Source organism: Macrobrachium nipponense, chromosome 31 (assembly GCF_015104395.2).
Source record: "Macrobrachium nipponense isolate FS-2020 chromosome 31, ASM1510439v2, whole genome shotgun sequence".
Taxonomy (NCBI): Eukaryota; Metazoa; Arthropoda; class Malacostraca; order Decapoda; family Palaemonidae; genus Macrobrachium; species Macrobrachium nipponense.
In genome coordinates this window covers 56,170,943-56,191,500 of record NC_061093.1, presented here as the reverse complement: position 1 = coordinate 56,191,500, position 20,558 = coordinate 56,170,943, and the positions used below count along the sequence as shown (strand labels likewise).

The following is a 20,558-nucleotide window of genomic DNA, read 5'->3' as shown; positions in this document are numbered from 1 at the left end:
CAGAGATACAAGATATTTTCATACCCTTCATTTCATTTTAATAATCCAAAGGTAGATGCATTTTTGTAAACAGATGCCATAGCAGTGGAAAGACTTGTCTGTCCAAAGACATGTAGTCACCACATGTGAACTTCCAGTTTAAGTTCAATTTTGTTACATATAAAATACGCTAACAGATTTATTTGTTTGCTGAAGATGATATCTTGATTATTGTTATCAGAGATTTACTTTGCAATCCTTTGTCACATTTCCATTGGAACTCTTCTATTTATAATTTAAATGTAAACGATGTAGTGCTAAAGTGTTATATAAAAAAAAATCTGTGCTGTAAACTTTTTGATTTTGCAGACACAACAAAACCTTAAAAGTCTACCTGCAATATGGGTTAATATTTTTATAGTGAATAAAGGTAATGATGACTGAATTACCATATGAAGTAAGTATTGTAAAATGTCTCTATGCCCTGTTCCCACGAAGTAGCATTAAAACCGAGTAAGTTCTGATGACAAAATACTGCGCTTCTTACCGTTCTCGTCTCTAAGTTTGTCGGAGACATTTAAAGTTCGTAGAGGCGGCGTGAGCCATTATCGATTAATGACTTGCTCTGAACGAGCGTAGAAGTGGTGTCAAAAACGGTAACGTATTGAACACGTGAAACGCACTGCAGATATTACCGGAAAAAACCGGTTGAGGCGAGATTAAATTTTGTCGTGAAGTTGCATCATACGGTTATTGGATTTCTTCCATAATCAAAATACATTTCACATAAAATAGGATTATATGTCCAATCAATATGTCATATATATTTTGAGTTGGATTTGATCATGGGTGGTATAGTTTTCAATAATTATATAGTTTTACTTTTTTTTACAGAAAACTATTACCATTCTCTACTTGTTAAACAAGCGTAGAAAATGACATTGAGAAGGAAATTCAAGAGACTGACCAAGTCTTGGAATCAATACAAAGGACTGTATTTCTTCCAGCTGACTAATAAAGAAACAGAAAACCTAAAAAAAAAAAAAATACCAAGAAATAAGACGAAGAACTTCTGTTCACGGGGATGAAGTTGGCAAATACTATATGAAGGACTTAGAAAACAATAGCCTCTTACAGATTTAAACAAGAACAAAGACAAACATAAAAGGAAATAAAATCTGTCACAGAGGAAGTGGATTCAGTTCCTCCTGTCAGATTCTGTTTTCTGCCTTCCGAACTCTTTGTTGTCATGGCAACGAATAGCTGCCACTTCACATCCTTCTTACTTATTTACTTTAAATATGCTTTACGATTTTTTTTTTTTTTTTTTGACATGTTTCCTCATTTCCGACATTTTATCTTCACTGTTAATATGTCTAATGGTACTGGCCTTTTAGGCAGTGCCACATTGCCCTTTTAGGCAGTGTCATATTGCCCTTTTAGGCAGTGCCATATTGCCATTTTAGGCAGTGTCGTATTGCCCATTAAGGCAGTGCCATATTGCCCTTATAGGCAGTGCCATATTGCCCTTTTTAGGCAGTGCCACATTGCCCTTTTAGGCAGTGCCATATTGCCCTTTTTAGGCAGTGCCACACTGCCCTTTTAGGCAGTGCCACATTGCCCATTTAGGCAGTACCACATTGCCCTTTAGGGCAGTGTCGTATTGCCCTTTTAGGCAGTGCCACATTGCCCTTTTAGGCAGTGCCACATTGCCCTTTTAGGCAGTGCCACATTGCCCTTTTAAGCAGTGCCACATTGCCCTTTTAGGCAGTGTCGTATTGCCCTTTTAGGCAGTGCCAAAAATGCGAGGATAAACAATCCATCAGCATCATTTTCCAGTTTTTTGCTTGTAAGTCATCTTACGTCAAAGATGAGAATTTAAAAATAATTTTAAAATACTACCTTCCTATAGTAGATTCACATCACCCGCGCATCTGTTGCCTAGGCCAGTCCATTACAACGCTCCTGATTGGCTGTTGATAAGCCAATCACAGGGCTAGAAACTCTCAGTCTCTCTCTCGAGAGAGAGTTCACAAAGGCAGGATCTATGTCCCACCCCTCCTGAGGGATACGTCTTTCAAAAAGTATCCCTCAGGAGAGATGGCACACACATCCTGCTTATGTGAACTCTCTCGAGAGACTGAGTTTCCAGCCCTGTGATTGGCTTATCAACAGCCAATCAGGAGCGTCGTAAGGGACTGGCCTAGACATCAGATTCACGGGTGATGTGGATCTACTATAGTATATGTGCATATGCATAGAATTTGGGTAAACACGTTGTGTTCAAACATTTGCTAGTTATAATGAAAACAGAAAACAACGCAGGTTATTAGGATAACTGATAATTGCTAAGGAAAAAAATGGATGCTTCAGAGTATCTAGACAACAACGCTTTTCACATCCTTAGGTTTAATCAAAAGCGTCAATGAACCAGAGTTCTGAGTAACTACGATATCCTCGTCGCGAAAGATTGATTAAATTGTACAAGGCGTTTGGCAACTCTACAGCTAACACTTCGTATTGAGGAGATAAAACATATACGTGATGAAAATATTTCGGTAAAAAGCAAATCAATCATATTACAAAGTATTAGAGCACCTCTACAAATCGTGATGGAAATATTTCTGTTAAAAAGCAAATCACGTCCTCATATTACAAAGTATCAGAGCACCTCTACAAATCGTGATGGAAATATTTCGGTAAAAAGCAAATCACGTCCTCATATCATGCGACAAAGGCAACGAAAATAGGGGCAAAATATAGGTATAGCACCTTTACAAATCGTAATGAAAATATTTCGGTAAAAAGCAAATCACGTCCTCATATAACAAAGTATCAGGGCACCTCTACAAATCGTGACCTTGAAGTCGTGAAAGGAATAATAAAGCATTAGTGCAACTTTGACATCTCAAGTTGGCCTTTGTAAAAATTCCTCCTGTTCTTATTCGACTTTCGTGGAGGGTTGAACTACATAACCACATAACACTCGAGGCAGCGACACCCCGGTAGCCATTTCGATCGATGGCCTCTGTAATATTCAAACTGTATCGACGAGCACGACGCGAAAATAACAAAGTGTATCATTACGTATTGGTAAAAGGCATCAGTTCAAAAAGTACTGACGGATTTCGCGTGTGCCAGGAGTTCTCTGTCTATCTCTTTATACAGACAGACAAAAATATGTATATGTATATATAGTATATATATATATATATATATATATATATATATATATATATATATATATATATATATTTAAAAGATATAAGCCACGAAGTAAAGTGTTTCACTTCCCTTCGTAGCTTATACCTTTATTTATGCATTTATCACGTTCCAAACTTTCGTGATTCAGTTATATATATATATATATATATATATATATATATATATATATATGTTATATATACATTTCACGTGTATGGTAATATACAAATACATACGAATTACAAGAATAAATAAGAAAAAAACCTGGACAAAACTACATTTCAAGCCATCATCATAACTAGAAACTAAGGACGTCAAATTATTATGAGATGGTACATAAAATAAAACAAAGGTCACTCGTATAAATAACTAGATAATTGACATCAAGGTTTCCAGAATATACGATACCACGTCATAGCGGATTTTGAATAAACCTGTTTTCTCTGTTTTGCTGAAACGCATCCCGGCATTCGTGATTGAGTGGGGCAGGAGGCCCTTCTTGTGTAACCTGGTTTCTTCGGCTCGATTTTAATTCTGTCAAGGAAAATGCTGCCGTCAGGCTTCCCACGGGGAACGGAAGGCCACGGGGGTCGGGGGGATGGGGGGAGGGGGGGAGGTGTCGGGCACAAAGGTTTGAAAGCTGTGCCGTATATTCTTTTGTTAATCAATTGCTTGTGAGCGGAAGACATTTTTCCCAGTTACTACCTCGAGTCGGAACGGGGTTTTTAAGATGCACAAGAAATTGTAGAGAAATATATGGTATGGGTATACATATATAATATATATATATATATATATATGTATATATATATATATATATATATATATATATGTGTGTGTGTGTGTGTGTGTGTGTGTGTGTGTGTGTTGTGTGTGTATAATGTTATGTTCTGTTACAACAGAATTCCATCTAATAAAAGGAGCCCATAAAGACACCAGAATAGCGAGAGAAAATCCTATATTTCAGAGACTGCTGTCTCCCTCTTAAAGGTAGATGAATGAGAAAAGTTACAGAAAAGGTGGTATATATACCAAGAGAGCCATCCACAGGTAAAGCCAAGTTAAGTCACTCCCACTGATAATCTTCCTTTAATCCTCTTAAGCGTTGGTTGAATGAAAAACAAAACTTTATCATTGACATCTGAATCCCATGCGCCCTTTGAGATGTTCATTACCTGTTTGTTTTATATATATATATATATATATATATATATATATTTATTATTTATATATTATTATATACTTTATTATATATATTTATTTTATATATGTATATTATATGATATATATATATATAATATAATATATATATAATAATAATATATTTACAGAAATAAAGAAAAACGAACGTGACAACAGCAGGCTTCTTGCTCACAATGGCGTGTCTTCTTCAAAGGGCATAGTAATACATTTGCAGAATTTCAAGGCATCAAAATTAGATGAGATAACTCGTTATCTATTCAACATGCTGCCTTTCTTCCTTGGAGACTATATACCTTAAGAACCACAAGCTTACGACGATAGTGCTTCGACCGCTGTGTAACGGTTCGAGCCAATCATGATATCATACATTGACGAAAGAATGGATTCGCGTAAACCATGAAGCTCTCAGATCAATCATAATTGTCGATTGGGTGTATAATAAGTTTTCGTCGGGTAGTGGGGATGAGAAGTTGGCCAATGTCGAGGTCTGGTCTGCATATATTATGTGGCTGGGAGTGTATTGCAATGCCGGTTTTCCGATCGGCAAAACTGAACGGCGGCGAGTCAGGTCTGCTTGCGGATGGGTGACCAGCACTTGAGACCGTCGTCGGCACGTATATAAGCTCTCAAGATCATTTAACGGGTCTATCAACCTAATCATAAGCTTCTGCGCACCTGTAAACTTTGATTCTACTGAACTTTTATGTATGTATACATTCTGGAAATATATATATATATATATATATATATATATATATATATATATATATATATATATATGTGTGTGTGGTGGTGTGTGTGTGTGTGTGTATGAATTATGTATATATATAAATAAATTCTTCTGTTGAAACAGGATACGTCTTAAGTATAAAAGGCCTTTTATACTTGAGGTGTATATATTATATATATATATATATATATATATATATATATATATATATATATATATATATATATATATATAATGCACTTGGGAGTAGGTGTCGTCAGAGACGAACTTTCTGAGAATACCCTGCAGTTACCCAGCACGCTAGGAGTGCTCTCTCCATTCCGGGGGTCGGAGGGGTTTGGGGCGGGGTGGAATGTCAGCAGCAGATGTGTAAGCGGTCATTTAAACTTTCATACGATGTAAGTCATGACTATTCTAACATGCTACAGCTCTACCTAATAATTTACTAAAAGTCACAGTGGACCATGAGCTATATTTAAGCACAACCATGAATGTCTGCTTATGACGAATAACATTTCTTGTTTGTATGGTATTTTTACGTTGCATGGAACTCCAGTGGTTATTCAGCAACGGGACCAATCAACGGCTTTACGTGACTCCCGAAGAACCACGTCGAGAGTGAACTCTATCACTAGAAATACAGGGTGCCCATACACATCTCTCTCACCTCAATGGAATGCCCGAGAATACCCAGTACACATCTCTCACACCTCAATGGAATGTCTAAGAATACCCTATATAAACATCTCTCACACCTCAATGGAATGCCCGAGAGTACCCTGTACACATCTCTCACTCCTCAATGGAATGCCTAAGAATACCCTATATAAACATCTCTCACACCCCAACGAAATGCCCGAGAATACCCTGTATAATACTCTCACACCTGAATGGAATGCCCAAGGATACCCTGTACGCATCCCTCACACCTCAATGGAGTGCCCAAGAATAACCTGTACGCATATCTCACACCTCAATGGAATGCCCGAGAATACCCTGTATACACATCTCTCACACCTCAATGGAATGCCCGAGAGTACCCTGTATACACATCTCTAACACCTCAATGGAATGCCCGAGAGTACCCTGTATACACATCTCTCACACCTCAATGGAGTGCCCGAGAATACCCTGTACGCATATCTCACACCTCAATGGGATGCCCTAGATACCCTGTACACATCTCTCAAACCTCAATGGAATGCCTGAGAATACCCTGTACACATCTCTCACACCTCAAGGTTATGCCCGAGAATTGAACTCGCACCCACCGACGTGGCAGGCCAAGACCATCCCGCCCACGCCACTGAGGCCCGGTTACGACTATACATCGAAACAGGGTGACTCCTTGACAGCCTACACGAGTCCGAAGAGACGAATCAGAAGGTGAAATAACCGGATGAATCCAGTTAGTGTCCTCGATACGAGGATGATATTATAAGTCTCTGGGGACTCTTTAATTATCTCAGAGAGACTTCTCGTCGATGAAAAAAAGATTACTACTGGGTTTTTTTTTCGATCAAGTCCTTAATAGCGAAGGGCCTTATTAGCGTTTTGCCTGGATAGAGATGATGGTGCGTGACGGTGACATTTTACAGGCTGATTCGTTCTCGTTTCGCAGAATTCTTGCAGTTCTTTTTTTTTCTTTCTCCTATCACACAATTCACACATCTTTTTTCTTAAAGTTTCACAAATTTCATTCATGTTTTATTTTTTCTCTTTCACAATTATCTTCATAAAATTAATGTGATGTACTGTACTCGATATTAATCTTAAGATCTCATAAAGGAATTTGACAGTTTAACTTAAAACAGTATGTCACAACTGCTATTAGATTTTCTCGAACAATAGCACATAAACACCCACACAATATATATATATATATATATATATATATATATATATATATATATATATATATATATATTATGCAGTCAACGTTAAGTATAATACAAAACTAAACCTCTCTGGGAACCCTGAACTGTAGTATATAAACAATACCATAATTACAACCACCTTAACTATTCTTGATCAACTGTACAATTACAAAACCTCTTCCGACGTATGTGTGACTTGTATATCAACTATTCAATGGGAACTGGTAACCTTTTAATTCCAATGATTTCCGGTATGGAGGTACAAAAATAAAATAAATAAAAAAAAATGGTTCGTGATCTTCATGCTATCCTCTTTCCACGTCTCTGGAATGTGGACCCACCAACAAATCAATGACTGCTTGAGATTGCTCTCTCTCTCTCTCTCTCTCTCTCTCTCTCTCTCTCTCTCTCTCTCTCTCTCTCTCTCTGGAAGACACGTGTTTGAATCTCAAGCCAGACGAGGTGCACTAGATGGGTCCCATTTTTGCAAATTCATAGAGCCTGTTTTGACCCCAAAACTGAATTTGTCAATTTGTATCTAATTATCAGACGACTGTTGCTTTGTTGCTTGTTTTTGATTGAGGTGGCCATATGCCAGCACGGGCTCTTGCTCACAGAGCAGCCCGTAATGACTGTTGCAGAGAAGAAACTAGAAGGGTTTCTGAAAACAATTCGGCAGTTTATTCATCCTTTCCAGCTGCATCTGAAGACGAGTCTCTCTCTCTCTCTCTCTCTCTTTCTCTCGCTCTCTCTCTCTCTCTCTCTCTCTCTCTCTCGGCAAAAGCATCTCAGGTAAAGATGATTGGGAGATGGGGCCGGGATAGGAAGCAATACTAAGACGAAAGAAGAAGAAGAAGAAGAAGAAGAAGAAGAAGAAGAAGACGAAGAAGAAGAAGAAGAAGAAGAAGAAGAAGCATGGAGAGATGATCATGAGGGAAATCAATACATCTTATTAACTTGGCTTAACATCACTCCTCCAAGGTTCTTCCTGAATATATTGGTTGGTTGCGTCTTTTTTTTTTATAAAGAATAATAAGACAAAATTGCAATTTTTATTCGCGATTTGCCTTTTTTTTTTGTACAGATTGGCATTTTGTTTTCTGTGCATGCTTGCTCAAGAGGTTATGAGAATAATAATAATAATAATAATAATAATAATAATAATAATAATAATAATAATAATAATAATAATAATATGCTGGAGAAGACCTTCATTACTACAGGTTTTATTGAAAATAATGGCTATTTCAGTCGCGTTTATTTTGTATAGAAACTTCTATACAAAATGAACGCAGCTGACATAGCCATTATTTTCAATAAAACCTGTGATAATAATAATAATAATAATAATAATAATAATAATAATAATAATAATAATAATAATAATAATAATAATAATAATAATAATAATAATAATAATAATAATAATAATCTGAACTTCCTCAAGGGACCAATGTGGGGAAAATATTACATTAACAATGATGATTACAATAACAAATTCATATTCCTTACCCTTATGACATCAAGTTTGTATCTATAGCTACTTTTGTTGTCTTATATTCATATTTCATGCACAGGTATCATCGACTTTGAACCACTAGAGTGATCGCAGGGTAAATGGTGAGGCAAAGAAGAAATCGAAAGAAATCCAGGAAGTTGAGGAGTTTGAAGGGTTAAAATTGGTCATCAGCAGTTGACCTTGGAATGTCTATTGTCGACTAAGCAGCCATCAAGAGGTGACGGACGATCAATGTAGTATCTAGAAACATGCCTATATATCAGTGAGCTTTTGCCAGCCACTACTAGCTTCATCAAACTGGAAAATTGCACTGATGTCTTGGATAAATAGTTATAAACGTTATATAATATTTCCACGCAATCTTCTATTCCATTTCCGGGCATTTTTGACAGGCTCGACGCGTCTGCTCACAGACGGAGAAATGGAAGTGGCGGTTCGAGAAAGACGAATCATCTGGACCATCAGAAGGGAATTGTACAAGTCTAAGCAGTACAAGAATAAAAAAAAAAAAAATAAAAGCTTTAGCGAACTGACATCGATCACGTTCTCCTCCACGTTGCAGTTTATTGAAGTGTGCTCCATCAAGAGGTCATTTTGTCATTTCTGGCAACTGCTGCTTGATGTATTATCAAACCCTCGCACTTTCATGTATGCCCCATTGCAATGAGCGTAAAATAACTCTCGTCGGTTTGATGCACAAGAGACGTTGGCAAAGTGATTCTGGTGAGAAATGCTAAGCTTCAGACACGCCCCCTTTTGGTAGAGGTTGTGTACTAATCTTCGGACACGCCCCCTTATGGTAGAGGTTGTGTAGAAGTTTAATAGACCGGTATCTTGACATTTATTTTTAAAAAACGACGCGTAAAATCAATAAAAAATCTGCGCGCCGGTATCTTACGTTTATTCTTTTGAAAAACGACGCGTAAAATCAATAAAAAAAATCAGCGCGAGATTGTAATATTTACATTCCCACACGCGAGTAAAAGTCTCTCACGTTGATCGACGTTCTTATATAAACAGGTTAAGCGGAAGCAATGTGTGTGTCCTCTTGCGGTCACTCGGTCATGTTACAGAAAAGTAAACAAATCCCAAAACCTTCACAGGACATTTAAAATGTTGCCTTAGCCTTAATCCAACGAATGACCTTCTCTTGTCCGCGTCTTTCGGTATTGGTATTGCATATCTCTCTCTCTCTCTCTCTCTCTCTCTCTCTCTCTCTTCTTTTTTCTCTGCTGCCAAACGCCAAGTCCGACTGGCAATGCGGTGCAGTAATAATGACATTTGTCGAGGTAATTAGCGACTTCATTATTACCTGTCTTAATGAATGAGGAGCCACCTATTGTGACTCTCCCGTTAATTGACAATTCAAGCGTAATGTTTCGTTTATAAAGAGGTTCATGCATGAAAGAGAAAGATGGGTAGATAGTTAGTTATACAAGTCAATAACAAACACCGATCCATCTAATTATTGAAAGAGAAAGATGGATAGATAGTTATACAAGTCAATAGCAAACACCGATCCATCTAATTATTTTGAAAGAGAAAGATGGATAGATAGTTATACAAGTCAATAGCAAACACCGATCCATCTAATTATTATGAAAGAGAAAGATGGATAGTTAGTTATACAAGTCAATAGCAAACACCGATCCATCTAATTATTATGAAAGAGAAAGATGGACAAACAGTTATACAATCAATAACAAACACCGATCCATCTAATTATTATGAAAGAGAAAGATGGATAGTTAGTTATACAAGTCAATAGCAAACACCGATCCATCTAATTATTTTGAAAGAGAAAGATGGATAGATAGTTATACAAGTCATTAACAAACACCGATCCATCTAATTATTATGAAAGAAAGAGATGGGTAAGTAGTTAGTTATACAAGACAATAACAAACAGCAATCATTCTAATTATTTTGAAAGAGAAAGATGGATAGATAGTAATACAATCAATAACAAACACCTATCCATCTCATTGTTACCTAGGCTTTCCTATTTACATCACTGAGCGCCTCGTTATCAAGTTCCTCCTGCAAAGTTTATTTTTTACATCTAATACATTTACATTTTGCTTCCTGTATTTCTGGTTGCTCTTCAACCAGTCGCTATCGAACAGCCATTTCCTCGCTCAGGTTGATTTTCTATAAATAAACCACCAGCGTCCAGAACCTGAATTCTTGAGTTGAATATAGAATCTAGGCCAAATGCCAAGCACTGGGACCTATGAGGTCAATCAGCGCTGAAATGGAAATTCATAGTTAAAAGGTTTGAAAGGTATAACAGGAGGAAAACCTCAAAGCAGCTGCACTATGAAGCAACTGTTAGGAGACGGTGGAAATCAAGATGGAAGAGAGATAATATGAAAGGAGGTACAGTAAAAGGAACGAAAGGGGTTGCAGCTAGGTGGAGAAGGTACGCTGCAAAGACTCTTAAGTAATGCCTACAGTGCACCGCATGAGGTCCAATGATGGCACTGCTAACACCGCACCCCCCGCCCCCCGGCACCGGTGAGAACCTGAATTTTTGAAGACCATAGATCTCTTCCGGTGCGGCGGCGGCGCGCGTTTCTAAATTGATTCATCGATTGCGATCTTCAAACAAAAACCTTTCGTATTTTCCCAAAAATAGAATAAACCCGCTTTCCTCCCTCTCCGCGTGAGGGGAATCTCTCCCCACCTTCCCCTCTTGGCTAAATGGCACCCTTAAGACCTCCTCAATCTTAATTCGTTCGTGCAAAGACTCTTTCTATATTTTTACTGGCTCATACCAGTTAGTCTGGGGTCTACCTGTAATAACTATAAGTGAATTTGTATAGATTTTTTTTTCATATTTCATAGCATGAAAAAAAAAAACTTCAAATTATAGATTCCATATTTTCAAATTTTATGATGGCAGGAAAAAGTAGGCTGAAAATATTTATTTTCGAGATCACAAATCAAGGACATTTCTATACAAACTCATCATGAAGACCACAGACTTAAACGTCATCATACAGTCGTCATCATAGTTCCTTGTCATAGTCACGACCACAGTCTAATTTATTTCCGTCCTGTCATATTCATCACATGAACTTCAATCATGGTTCCTTTTCACGGTCATGACAGAGTCTGGTTCATTTCCGTCCTAGTCATATTCATCATTTTAACTTTAATCATAGTTCCTTGTCATAGTCATGACCAGAGTCTAGTTCATTTCAATCTCATGTCATATTCATCATTTTAACTTCAATCATAGTTCCTCGTCATAGACATGACCATAGTCTTATTCATTTCCGTACCTGTCATATCATCATTTTAACTTCAATCATGGTTCCTTTTCACGGTCACGACCAGTGTCTAGTTCATTTCAGTTTCATGTCATATTCATCATTTGAACTTCAATCATAGTTCCTTGTCATAAGTCATGACCAGAGTCTAGTCATTTCAATCTCATGTCATATTTCATCATTTTAAACTTCAATCATAGTTACTTTGTTGTCATAGTCATGACCAGAGTCTAGTTCATTCAGTCTCATGTCATATCATCATTTTAACTTCAATCATAGTTCCTTTGTCATAGATGACCAGAGTCTAGTTCATGTCAATCCATGACATATTCATCAATTTAACTTCAATCATAGTCATGATGACAATTCAGAGACAGTCTCAGCCTCTCACGAGGGCTACCCATGGCACCATTCACAGGCCCCGGGGGAACACTGAGACCCTGGAGGAGGAGGAAGAGGAGGAGGAGGAGGAGGAGGAGGAGGAAGAGGAGGAGGAGCGGAGGAGGAGGAGGAGGAAGGAGGAAGGAGGAGAGGAGGAGGAGGACCACTTTTCCATCGTCACACCAACCTACCTGGAAGGTATGCTGGCACGACAACCTCCAGCCAACTTATTGATTGCTAATACTTGGGCAATTAACCTCTACAGCGAGCTTTAAAGATGCCCTCCGAGGTAGGAAGGAAGGACAGACAGAGGAAGAAGAAGAAGAAGAAGACGAAGAAGAAGAACAAGAAGAACAAGAAGAACAAGAAGGCCTTCTTCTATGGAGGAACCCCTTTGGCTTCAATTTAGCCTATTTTCTGATAGCCAGGGCGATCGCACTCGGCGAGTTTTTTATGCCTTCATTATTCGCTATGAAATTATGCATATATATATATATATATATATATATATATATATATATATATATATATATAGATTTGTCCCAGATTCACCTAAGATTTTTGTATACTCTTGTAGGTTTCGAATAACGCTTTATGACTTTGGTAAAAATAAATAAATAAATAAATATTCCGTGAAACTACTAAAATACGGAATCAGAAATTGGTAGAACTGTTCGCGAACTTTTCAAATATTTTATGAGATATCAATTTCCAAGGTATACGGTAGAAAAGCAAGCAAGACACTTCCTGCTTGAAAGCAGCAAATGTGCTTCCAGTCAATACTTCTAACAACGGCTCGCTTGTGTGATATCGAATAACGTCAAAAATAACTTGGGGGCAGCGTTTATGCGAGTATCTAAACCAATGCATAATCAGTAATTCCAACAAAAAGAAAGATGCAAAAAGTTCAGTTCGCAAGAGAAACTGATGAAGAAGATGTGATAATAGTGCTCTATCGATTGGTGTCATCGTGGATAGCATGGACGCCGCCGCTGTAGGACATCCACATGGAGCAGCGATATCACCATTATGATAAAAAAAAAGAGAAAAAAAGGTGGGGGGAGGGTGTCTCTGTTACTCCCCAAAGCTACGTTAGTACTTATAGTCGGTTCATGAATTATACAAAATGCTTATTCATCTGTGCACAACATAATAATTTAGTGCCTGGATACGCAGGTACAGACAGATATAGTACACCCTGTATACACATGTACAGACAGATATATACACCCTGTATACACAGGTACAGAAAGATATATACACCCTGTATAAACAGGTACAGACAGATATATACACCCTGTATACACAGTTACAGACAGATATATACACCCTGTATATACAGGTACAGACAGATATATACACCCTGTATACACAGTTACAGACAGATATATACACCCTGTATGCACAGGTACAGACAGATATATACACCCTGTATATACAGGTACAGACAGATATACACCCTGTATACACAGGTACAGACAGATATACACGAGCAAAATCATACATACAATTTGGCTTGTTTCTGAACACGTCAAATAATAACAAACCTTGGAGATTTGTGCAAAACTTAGAGAAAGTAAATTAAAACTGTGTCACTAGTCCAATTATGTCCTGTGAATGCCCTTCAGAACGATGTACGATTCCAATTGCCATTAATAGCACTGGAATGTTCTGGAAAACATCTACCTTTCAATAATACCCAAGTCACAATCAATAATACCCTAGTCACGTCATGAGTCTTTGTGTACAGCCAAGCACAATAAGCTAGGCATAAAACCTGTCTGTCTGTAATCGAGCACAAAGAGTACAGTTACAGCTACGTGAAATTACTACCAGTACAACATCCCAGATGTACAGTCAAATATGAAATAACACTCTACAGTGTACAGTACAATACAAAGACAGCCATGTACAGATTTTTCAGAGAACAACCACACACCAAATCCAAGGCATAGCAAACAAAACATCAAGTGTGTATACAAGTATAATAATAATAATAATAATAATAATAATAATAATAATAATAATAATAATAATAATAATAATAAAAGGGCAAAGTAACAAGGACTAAAGGGATAAAGCTGCCAGATGGGAACAACATCAAACACATAGATAAGACGGGATACAAATACCTGGGAATAATGGAAGGAGGAGATATAAAAAATCAAGATATGAAGGACACGATCAGGAAAGAATATATGCAGAGACTCAAGGCGATACTCAAGTCAAAACTCAACGCCGGAAATATGATAAAAGCCATAAACACATGGGCAGTGCCAATAATCAGATACAGCACAGGAATAGTGGAATGGGCAAAGGCAGAATTCCGCAGCATAGACCAGAAAACCAGGAAACATATGACAATACACAAAGCACTACACCCAAGAGCAAATACGGACAGACGATACAGAACACGAAAGGAAGGAGGGAGAGGACTCCTAAGCATAGAGGAATGCGTCAACATCGAGAACAGAGCACTGGGGCAATATATGAAGACCAGTGAAGACGAGTGGCTCAAGAGTGCATGGGAAGAAGGACTGATAAAAGTAGACGAAGACCCAGAAATATACAGACAGGAGAAAGACAAGCAGAACAGAGGAATGGCATAACAAACCAATGCACGGACAATACATGAGACAGACTAAAGAACTAGCCAGCGATGACACGTGGCAATGGCTACAGAGGGGAGAGCTCAAGAAGGAAACTGAAGGAATGATAACAGCGGCACAAGATCAGGCCCTAAGAACCAGATATATCCAAAGAACGATAGATGGAAATAACATCTCTCCTATATGTAGGAAGTGCAATACGAAAAATGAAACCATAAACCACACAGCAAGCGAATGTCCGGCACTTGCACAGAACCAGTACAAAAAGAGGCATGATTCAGTAGCAAAGCCCTCCACTGGAGCCTGTGCAAGAAACACCAGCTACCTTGCAGTAATAAGTGGTACGAACACCAACCTGAAGGAGTGATAGAAAACAATCAGGCAAAGATCGTCTGGGACTATGGTATCAGAACAGATAGGGTGATACGTGCAAATAGACCAGACGTGACGTTGATTGACAAAATCAAGAAGAAAGTATCACTCACTGATGTCGCAATACCATGGGACACCAGAGTTGAAGAGAAAGAAAGGGAAAAAATGGATAAGTATCAAGAACTGAAAATAGAAATAAGAAGGATATGGGATATGCCAGTGGAAATTGTACCCATAATCATAGGGACACTAGGCACGATCCCAAGATCCCTGAAAAGGAATCTGGAAAAACTAGAGGCTGAAGTTGCTCCACGACTCATGCAGAAGAGTGTGATCCTAGAAACGGCGCACATAGTAAGAAAAGTGATGGACTCCTAAGGAGGAAGGATGCAACCCGGAAGCCCACACTGTAGATACCACCCAGTCGAATTAGAGGACTGTGATAGAGCCAAAAAAAAAAATTTAAAAAATAAATAAATAAATAAATAATAATAATAATAATAATAATAATAATAATAATAATAATAATAATAATAATAATAATAATAATAATAATAATAATAAGTCATTGCAGTACGTTTCCTATAGAGAAGATTGGTATGGAAGTGCTTCTGTCTGAAATATTTAGATTTGGGCATTAAATTTTCCTTGCTTTTATTGCAAAGCAAACAAGCATGACGTATTTTGTCTCTATTTGAAGTCACCATATATATTCGCAATAAAATCGCATAAACAATGCTGAATAGCTCACGCAACACGAAAATAACTTACTAGCATTGTACTGCGGGAGGCAAGACTTATAATGTTTACTGCCTGTTGTACCGACCATGAAATCAATACAAAATTGAATCTCATTAAACTTTCACACCTACAGAAACTAGAGTTCGGTTCCATGGACTGAATTATGTAGCAATGGATTTTGTTTGTTTGTTTGAATGGTGCTTTGACGTTGCATGGAACCCCAGTGGTTATTCAGCAACGGGACCAACCAACGGCTTTACGTGACTTCCGAACCTCGTCGAGAGTGAACTTCTATCACCAGAAATACACATCTCTCACACCTCAATGGAATGCCCGTGAATCGAACTTGCGGCCACTGAGATGGCAGGCTAAGACCATACCGATCACGCCACTGAGGACGGGACAGAAAGTCCTCCTCAGACCATCGACTCGTAGTAGCCTGATGTATAAAAATGCGTAAATAATTGTTTTAAACTGATTATTTAAATTTTAAAGGGAAGAATAGGTCATATGTAAGTAGCGCAGGTCTCTCTCGCTCCCTCCTCAACTTACCTTCCGTAGGATGCGTCCGGAGCCTCTTGCATAGTTCCTCGACGTTCTCGAAGTCTTCCTTGAGTCTCTTGAGGCCGTCGGCGCCCCTGGCTTCCATCAAGGAGCGGAGTTCCTTCAGGGTTACCCCGAACCCCCCGCTAGGCAGATCCACGCCTTCCGTCATGTCTATACTTCGACGGTACATAACGTGTCACCCATTACTGCTGTTTTGATTATCAGTGTCAGGCATTACAGTTAAATGAAATGTGCACCCATCATGTTTATCTTCCTCTTCCCTCCCTTCTCGACACCAAGAACCACAAGTAAATAGCGCGTGAGGGCGTCAATTACATTGTTGATGCGCCTCTCAACGTCAGTAGTCGCACATAACTAAAAGGATTCAGAGCCTCGTCACAAGGACCTCTGAGAACGAAGGGGAGACCATATTTGGGAAAAGTGAAAGTTTTCCTTTTCAGTCCGTTTCTCGCGAATTCTGAAAGGCGTTCCGAGGCTCTCTCAAGTTTTCAGTGCCTTCAGCGAGACAAGTATTTGATCTTGGTCTTTTTCTTTTCTTGAACGTGTTTTGTCGAAGGTTGCTACTCTTGAGTTTTTCACAGGTGCACTTTTGAAAGCATTTCATTAAACAGTGCAATTCTGAATGAGATTTCCTTGAGTTTTTCACAGGTGCACTTTTGAAATCATTCTATTAAACATTGCAATTCTGAATGAGGTTTCCGAGCGAGATAACAATTCGAGAAGGACATCAGATGTTACCTTCGAAGATCACTTTATGATAGAAAGTTACTTCAAACGTTTTCAACTCTCGTCGTCATTCGGTACTTGTCAGCAAACAAGTTTTGAGTCTCACTTCTTTAAAAAATAAATGATTCAGCACAAAAAACTTCTATACACTCATTTCTCAACCATCAAGATTTTTTGCTAAAACGTCGTTTTTTCTGAAGCAGAGGTACAGCAATGCCTGGGCGGAAAAGAGAGTTAGAAGTAAGGACGGAACAATCTCTCCGTCACCTGAAATAAGAAGAAGAAAGATATAATTAGTTATTTTTAAAAAGGACACATTTCCAATGCACTAACTTTCATGGTCAGCTGAATACAGAGGTTTCATGCTGCATCAACATCGCAATTTCAAATCTAATCGGAAGAAGATATAGCATATCGATTTCTAAATCATGCAAAAAATATTGTGAAATTAAATCACTATTTTCTTAATTAAAAATGACAGGTTAAATCGATTTTCTAAATGAAAAATAACAAGATAAATCACATTTTCTAAATAAAAAATGACAATTTAAATCACAACTTTCTAAATAAAAATTGACAAGTTAAATCACCATTTTCTAAATAAAAATGATGAGTTAAATCACAATTTTCCAAATGAAAAATGACAATTGAAATCATAACTTTCTAAATAAAAATTGACAAGTTAAATCACAAATTTCTAAATGAAAAATGACAACTTAAATCACAATTTCTAAATAAAAAATAATAAGTTAAATCACAATTTCTAAATAAAAAATGACAAGTTAAATCCCAAATTTCTTAATGAAAAATAACAACTTAAATCATAATTCTCTAAGTAAATAATGACAAATTAAATCAAAATTTTCTAAATGAAAAATGACAAGTTAAATCACAAATTTCTTAAAGAAAAATAACGAGTTAAATCACAATTTTCTAAGTAAATAATGACAAATTAAATCACAATTTTCTAAATAAAAAATGACAAGTTAAATCACAAATTTCTTGATGAAAAATAACAAGTTAAATCACAATTTTCTAAGTAAATAATGACAAATTAAATAAAAATTTTCTAAATGAAAAATGACACGTTAAATCACAATTTTCTAAATAAAAAATAACAAGTTAAATCACAATTTTCTAAATAAAAATGATAAGTTAAATCACAATTTTCTAAGTAAAAAATTACAATATCCCTCCTAAAAATAAATTTACTGCAGTCCTGTTCAATATGTCCCAGATATTTTTTTTACAAACAGAATCCCGAACATTATTCCAAGTATTTTCTACAAAATTTTACAAGTTGGTAGTCTTCATGACATTCTCCTAGAGAGAGAGAGAGAAGAGAGAGAGAGAGAGAGAGAGAGAGAGAGAGAGAGAGATTATTTCATTTCAAGTTGGCATAAAAACTTCGCTATAGGATTAAACGGCTAAAATACCCCTAAATGGGATATCAGGTTCGACTTTTGGAAGTCCATCGATAGCACTATTTGAAGAGCCAGAAAAGTAAAGAGAATGACCGTTTAGGAGAGTTATAATACGGTTGTCTTTGAATTGTCTGAGTGATCCGCTTACTTCATCTTCACAATTTAGCAATATCACTAAAATCTGGGGCGCCATATTATTAATTCTCGTTATAAAATCATAAACGAATCGACCTCACATTTACCCTGTCAGGTTTAGAAATTAAGCTGTCTTTGCTCCTTTGAGTATTTCAGGATCAGTTTCCATAAGAAATGAAAACCAGAACGGAGTCCTACATTGAGAATAGAATTAGCTGTGTGCAATACGAGATGAAGTCAACGGAGCTTCGATCTGGAAAATATTATTACCTCGGCAGCTGAACCATCTTACAACGCGGATATGACGTGAGTGCTTTGACACGTACTGATGAATAATCTAACATTTAATGGGAATCACGACGACATATAACCTTGAACCAATCAATCAGTCAATGGAAAAGGACAATTTTGATGTCAGTGGTCGTCACGTCCACCTGCTCACTTGAAGCTTGACCTAAACAATGCTCCCAAGATTAATTAAGAGCGATAATCATAATTATCAAATAAAAGTGTACCATACATTGAAAGATTAAAGTATTTAAATCACAGAGCATCAATATTTTTCTCGCGTCCTTACATGGAAAGAAAGGAAAGACAAAAAATAGCCTTTCCAAGGTATCAAGAAGAGAGCAAACATTCAAAGATTTAAATTACAAAGAGCATCACTATTTTTCTAGCGTCCTTACTTGGAAAGAAAGAAAAGACAAAAAATTACCTTTCTAAGGTATCAAGAAAAGAGAATGTTCTGCCTATGACTTTAGCTACAAGGGTATTCTTGGTAAAAGTTAGAGCAGTGACTGCCGATCATTCGTGCTAACAGTACAGTACCAGACTTCGAGGAGATTCGCCAAATGATAGCCAACGTCATCGTCAGTTATAATAATAATCTTTTCCTACGCTGCACTTCTCATCAGTTGTGCACATTACATCAACTGACACGTAACCACTTACTTATTCAAGCTCGTAATCCCGTGAAAGCCAACGTATGAATAATTATTATCAAGTTTCGAAGTACGAGTATTTCAGTGTGCAAGAATGCCAAGCTCCAACTACGAGAGGAGGGGAGGGGGGCGGGATGGGGGGGAGGGGGGTTGCCGTTTTGCACGCGAGTTCGCCGATAGGTGTCAACTTCAGTATTTATAGACATTGAGCGAATGTAATTCATACTTATGATATCAGAGAGAGAGAGAGAGAGAGAGAGAGAGAGAGAGAGGGAGAGAGAGAGAGAGTGTGTGTGTCTACGTATATAAGCAAGCATGCTACCCGTGTGATATTAAGGCAAGTACTCTATTTTTTCTAAAGTTAATCGTAATGTGTTTTTCTGCTAACAAAACCAAACACAGAGAAGAATTCGAAATTAACTTTTTTTTTTTTCAATAAGTGGCTGTGTGCGTTTTCGTGAATGAGTAAATGAATGAAAATCTGTGTTTATATATATAGTATATATATGTATATACATAATAATATATTTATATACATCAAAATAATAATGGGATATAGCGATGCAGTAATATCTTGAAAGCAGACTCTTTTCCTCACAGTAGCTTGCAAATCGGGCACTTGAAGAGCTGGACTACTGAAGAAACCATACCCCAAAGTTTCCATATTCTCTCTCTTCTCTCTCTCTCTCTCTCTCTTCTCTCTCTCCTCCAGCAACGATAATGCAGCGTCTATTCAATGCGATGTCAACTCATCTGAGGAACGTATAAGGAGTGAGCGTAGATGTGTTTAAGAATAAGCTCGAAAAATATCCAAGCTGGATCCCAGACCATCCAAGATTGGAAGATGCAAAATATACCGGAAGATGTACTAGCAA

General features: G+C 37.4%; 1 protein-coding gene across 12 annotated transcripts in view; it reads right to left on the bottom strand.

Moving 5' to 3' along the window:
• Window positions 1-20,558, bottom strand: part of LOC135206988 (plasma membrane calcium-transporting ATPase 3-like) — a 127,583-nt gene that overhangs the window by 68,744 nt on the left and 38,281 nt on the right. For all 12 annotated transcript variants that reach the window (XM_064238591.1, XM_064238593.1, XM_064238595.1 and 9 more), the window contains exon 2: window positions 16,443-17,450. In XM_064238591.1, coding sequence (XP_064094661.1) covers window positions 16,443-16,626 — 184 coding nt within the window. In that variant the 5' untranslated portion in view covers window positions 16,627-17,450. The remainder of the gene's footprint in view (window positions 1-16,442; window positions 17,451-20,558) is intronic.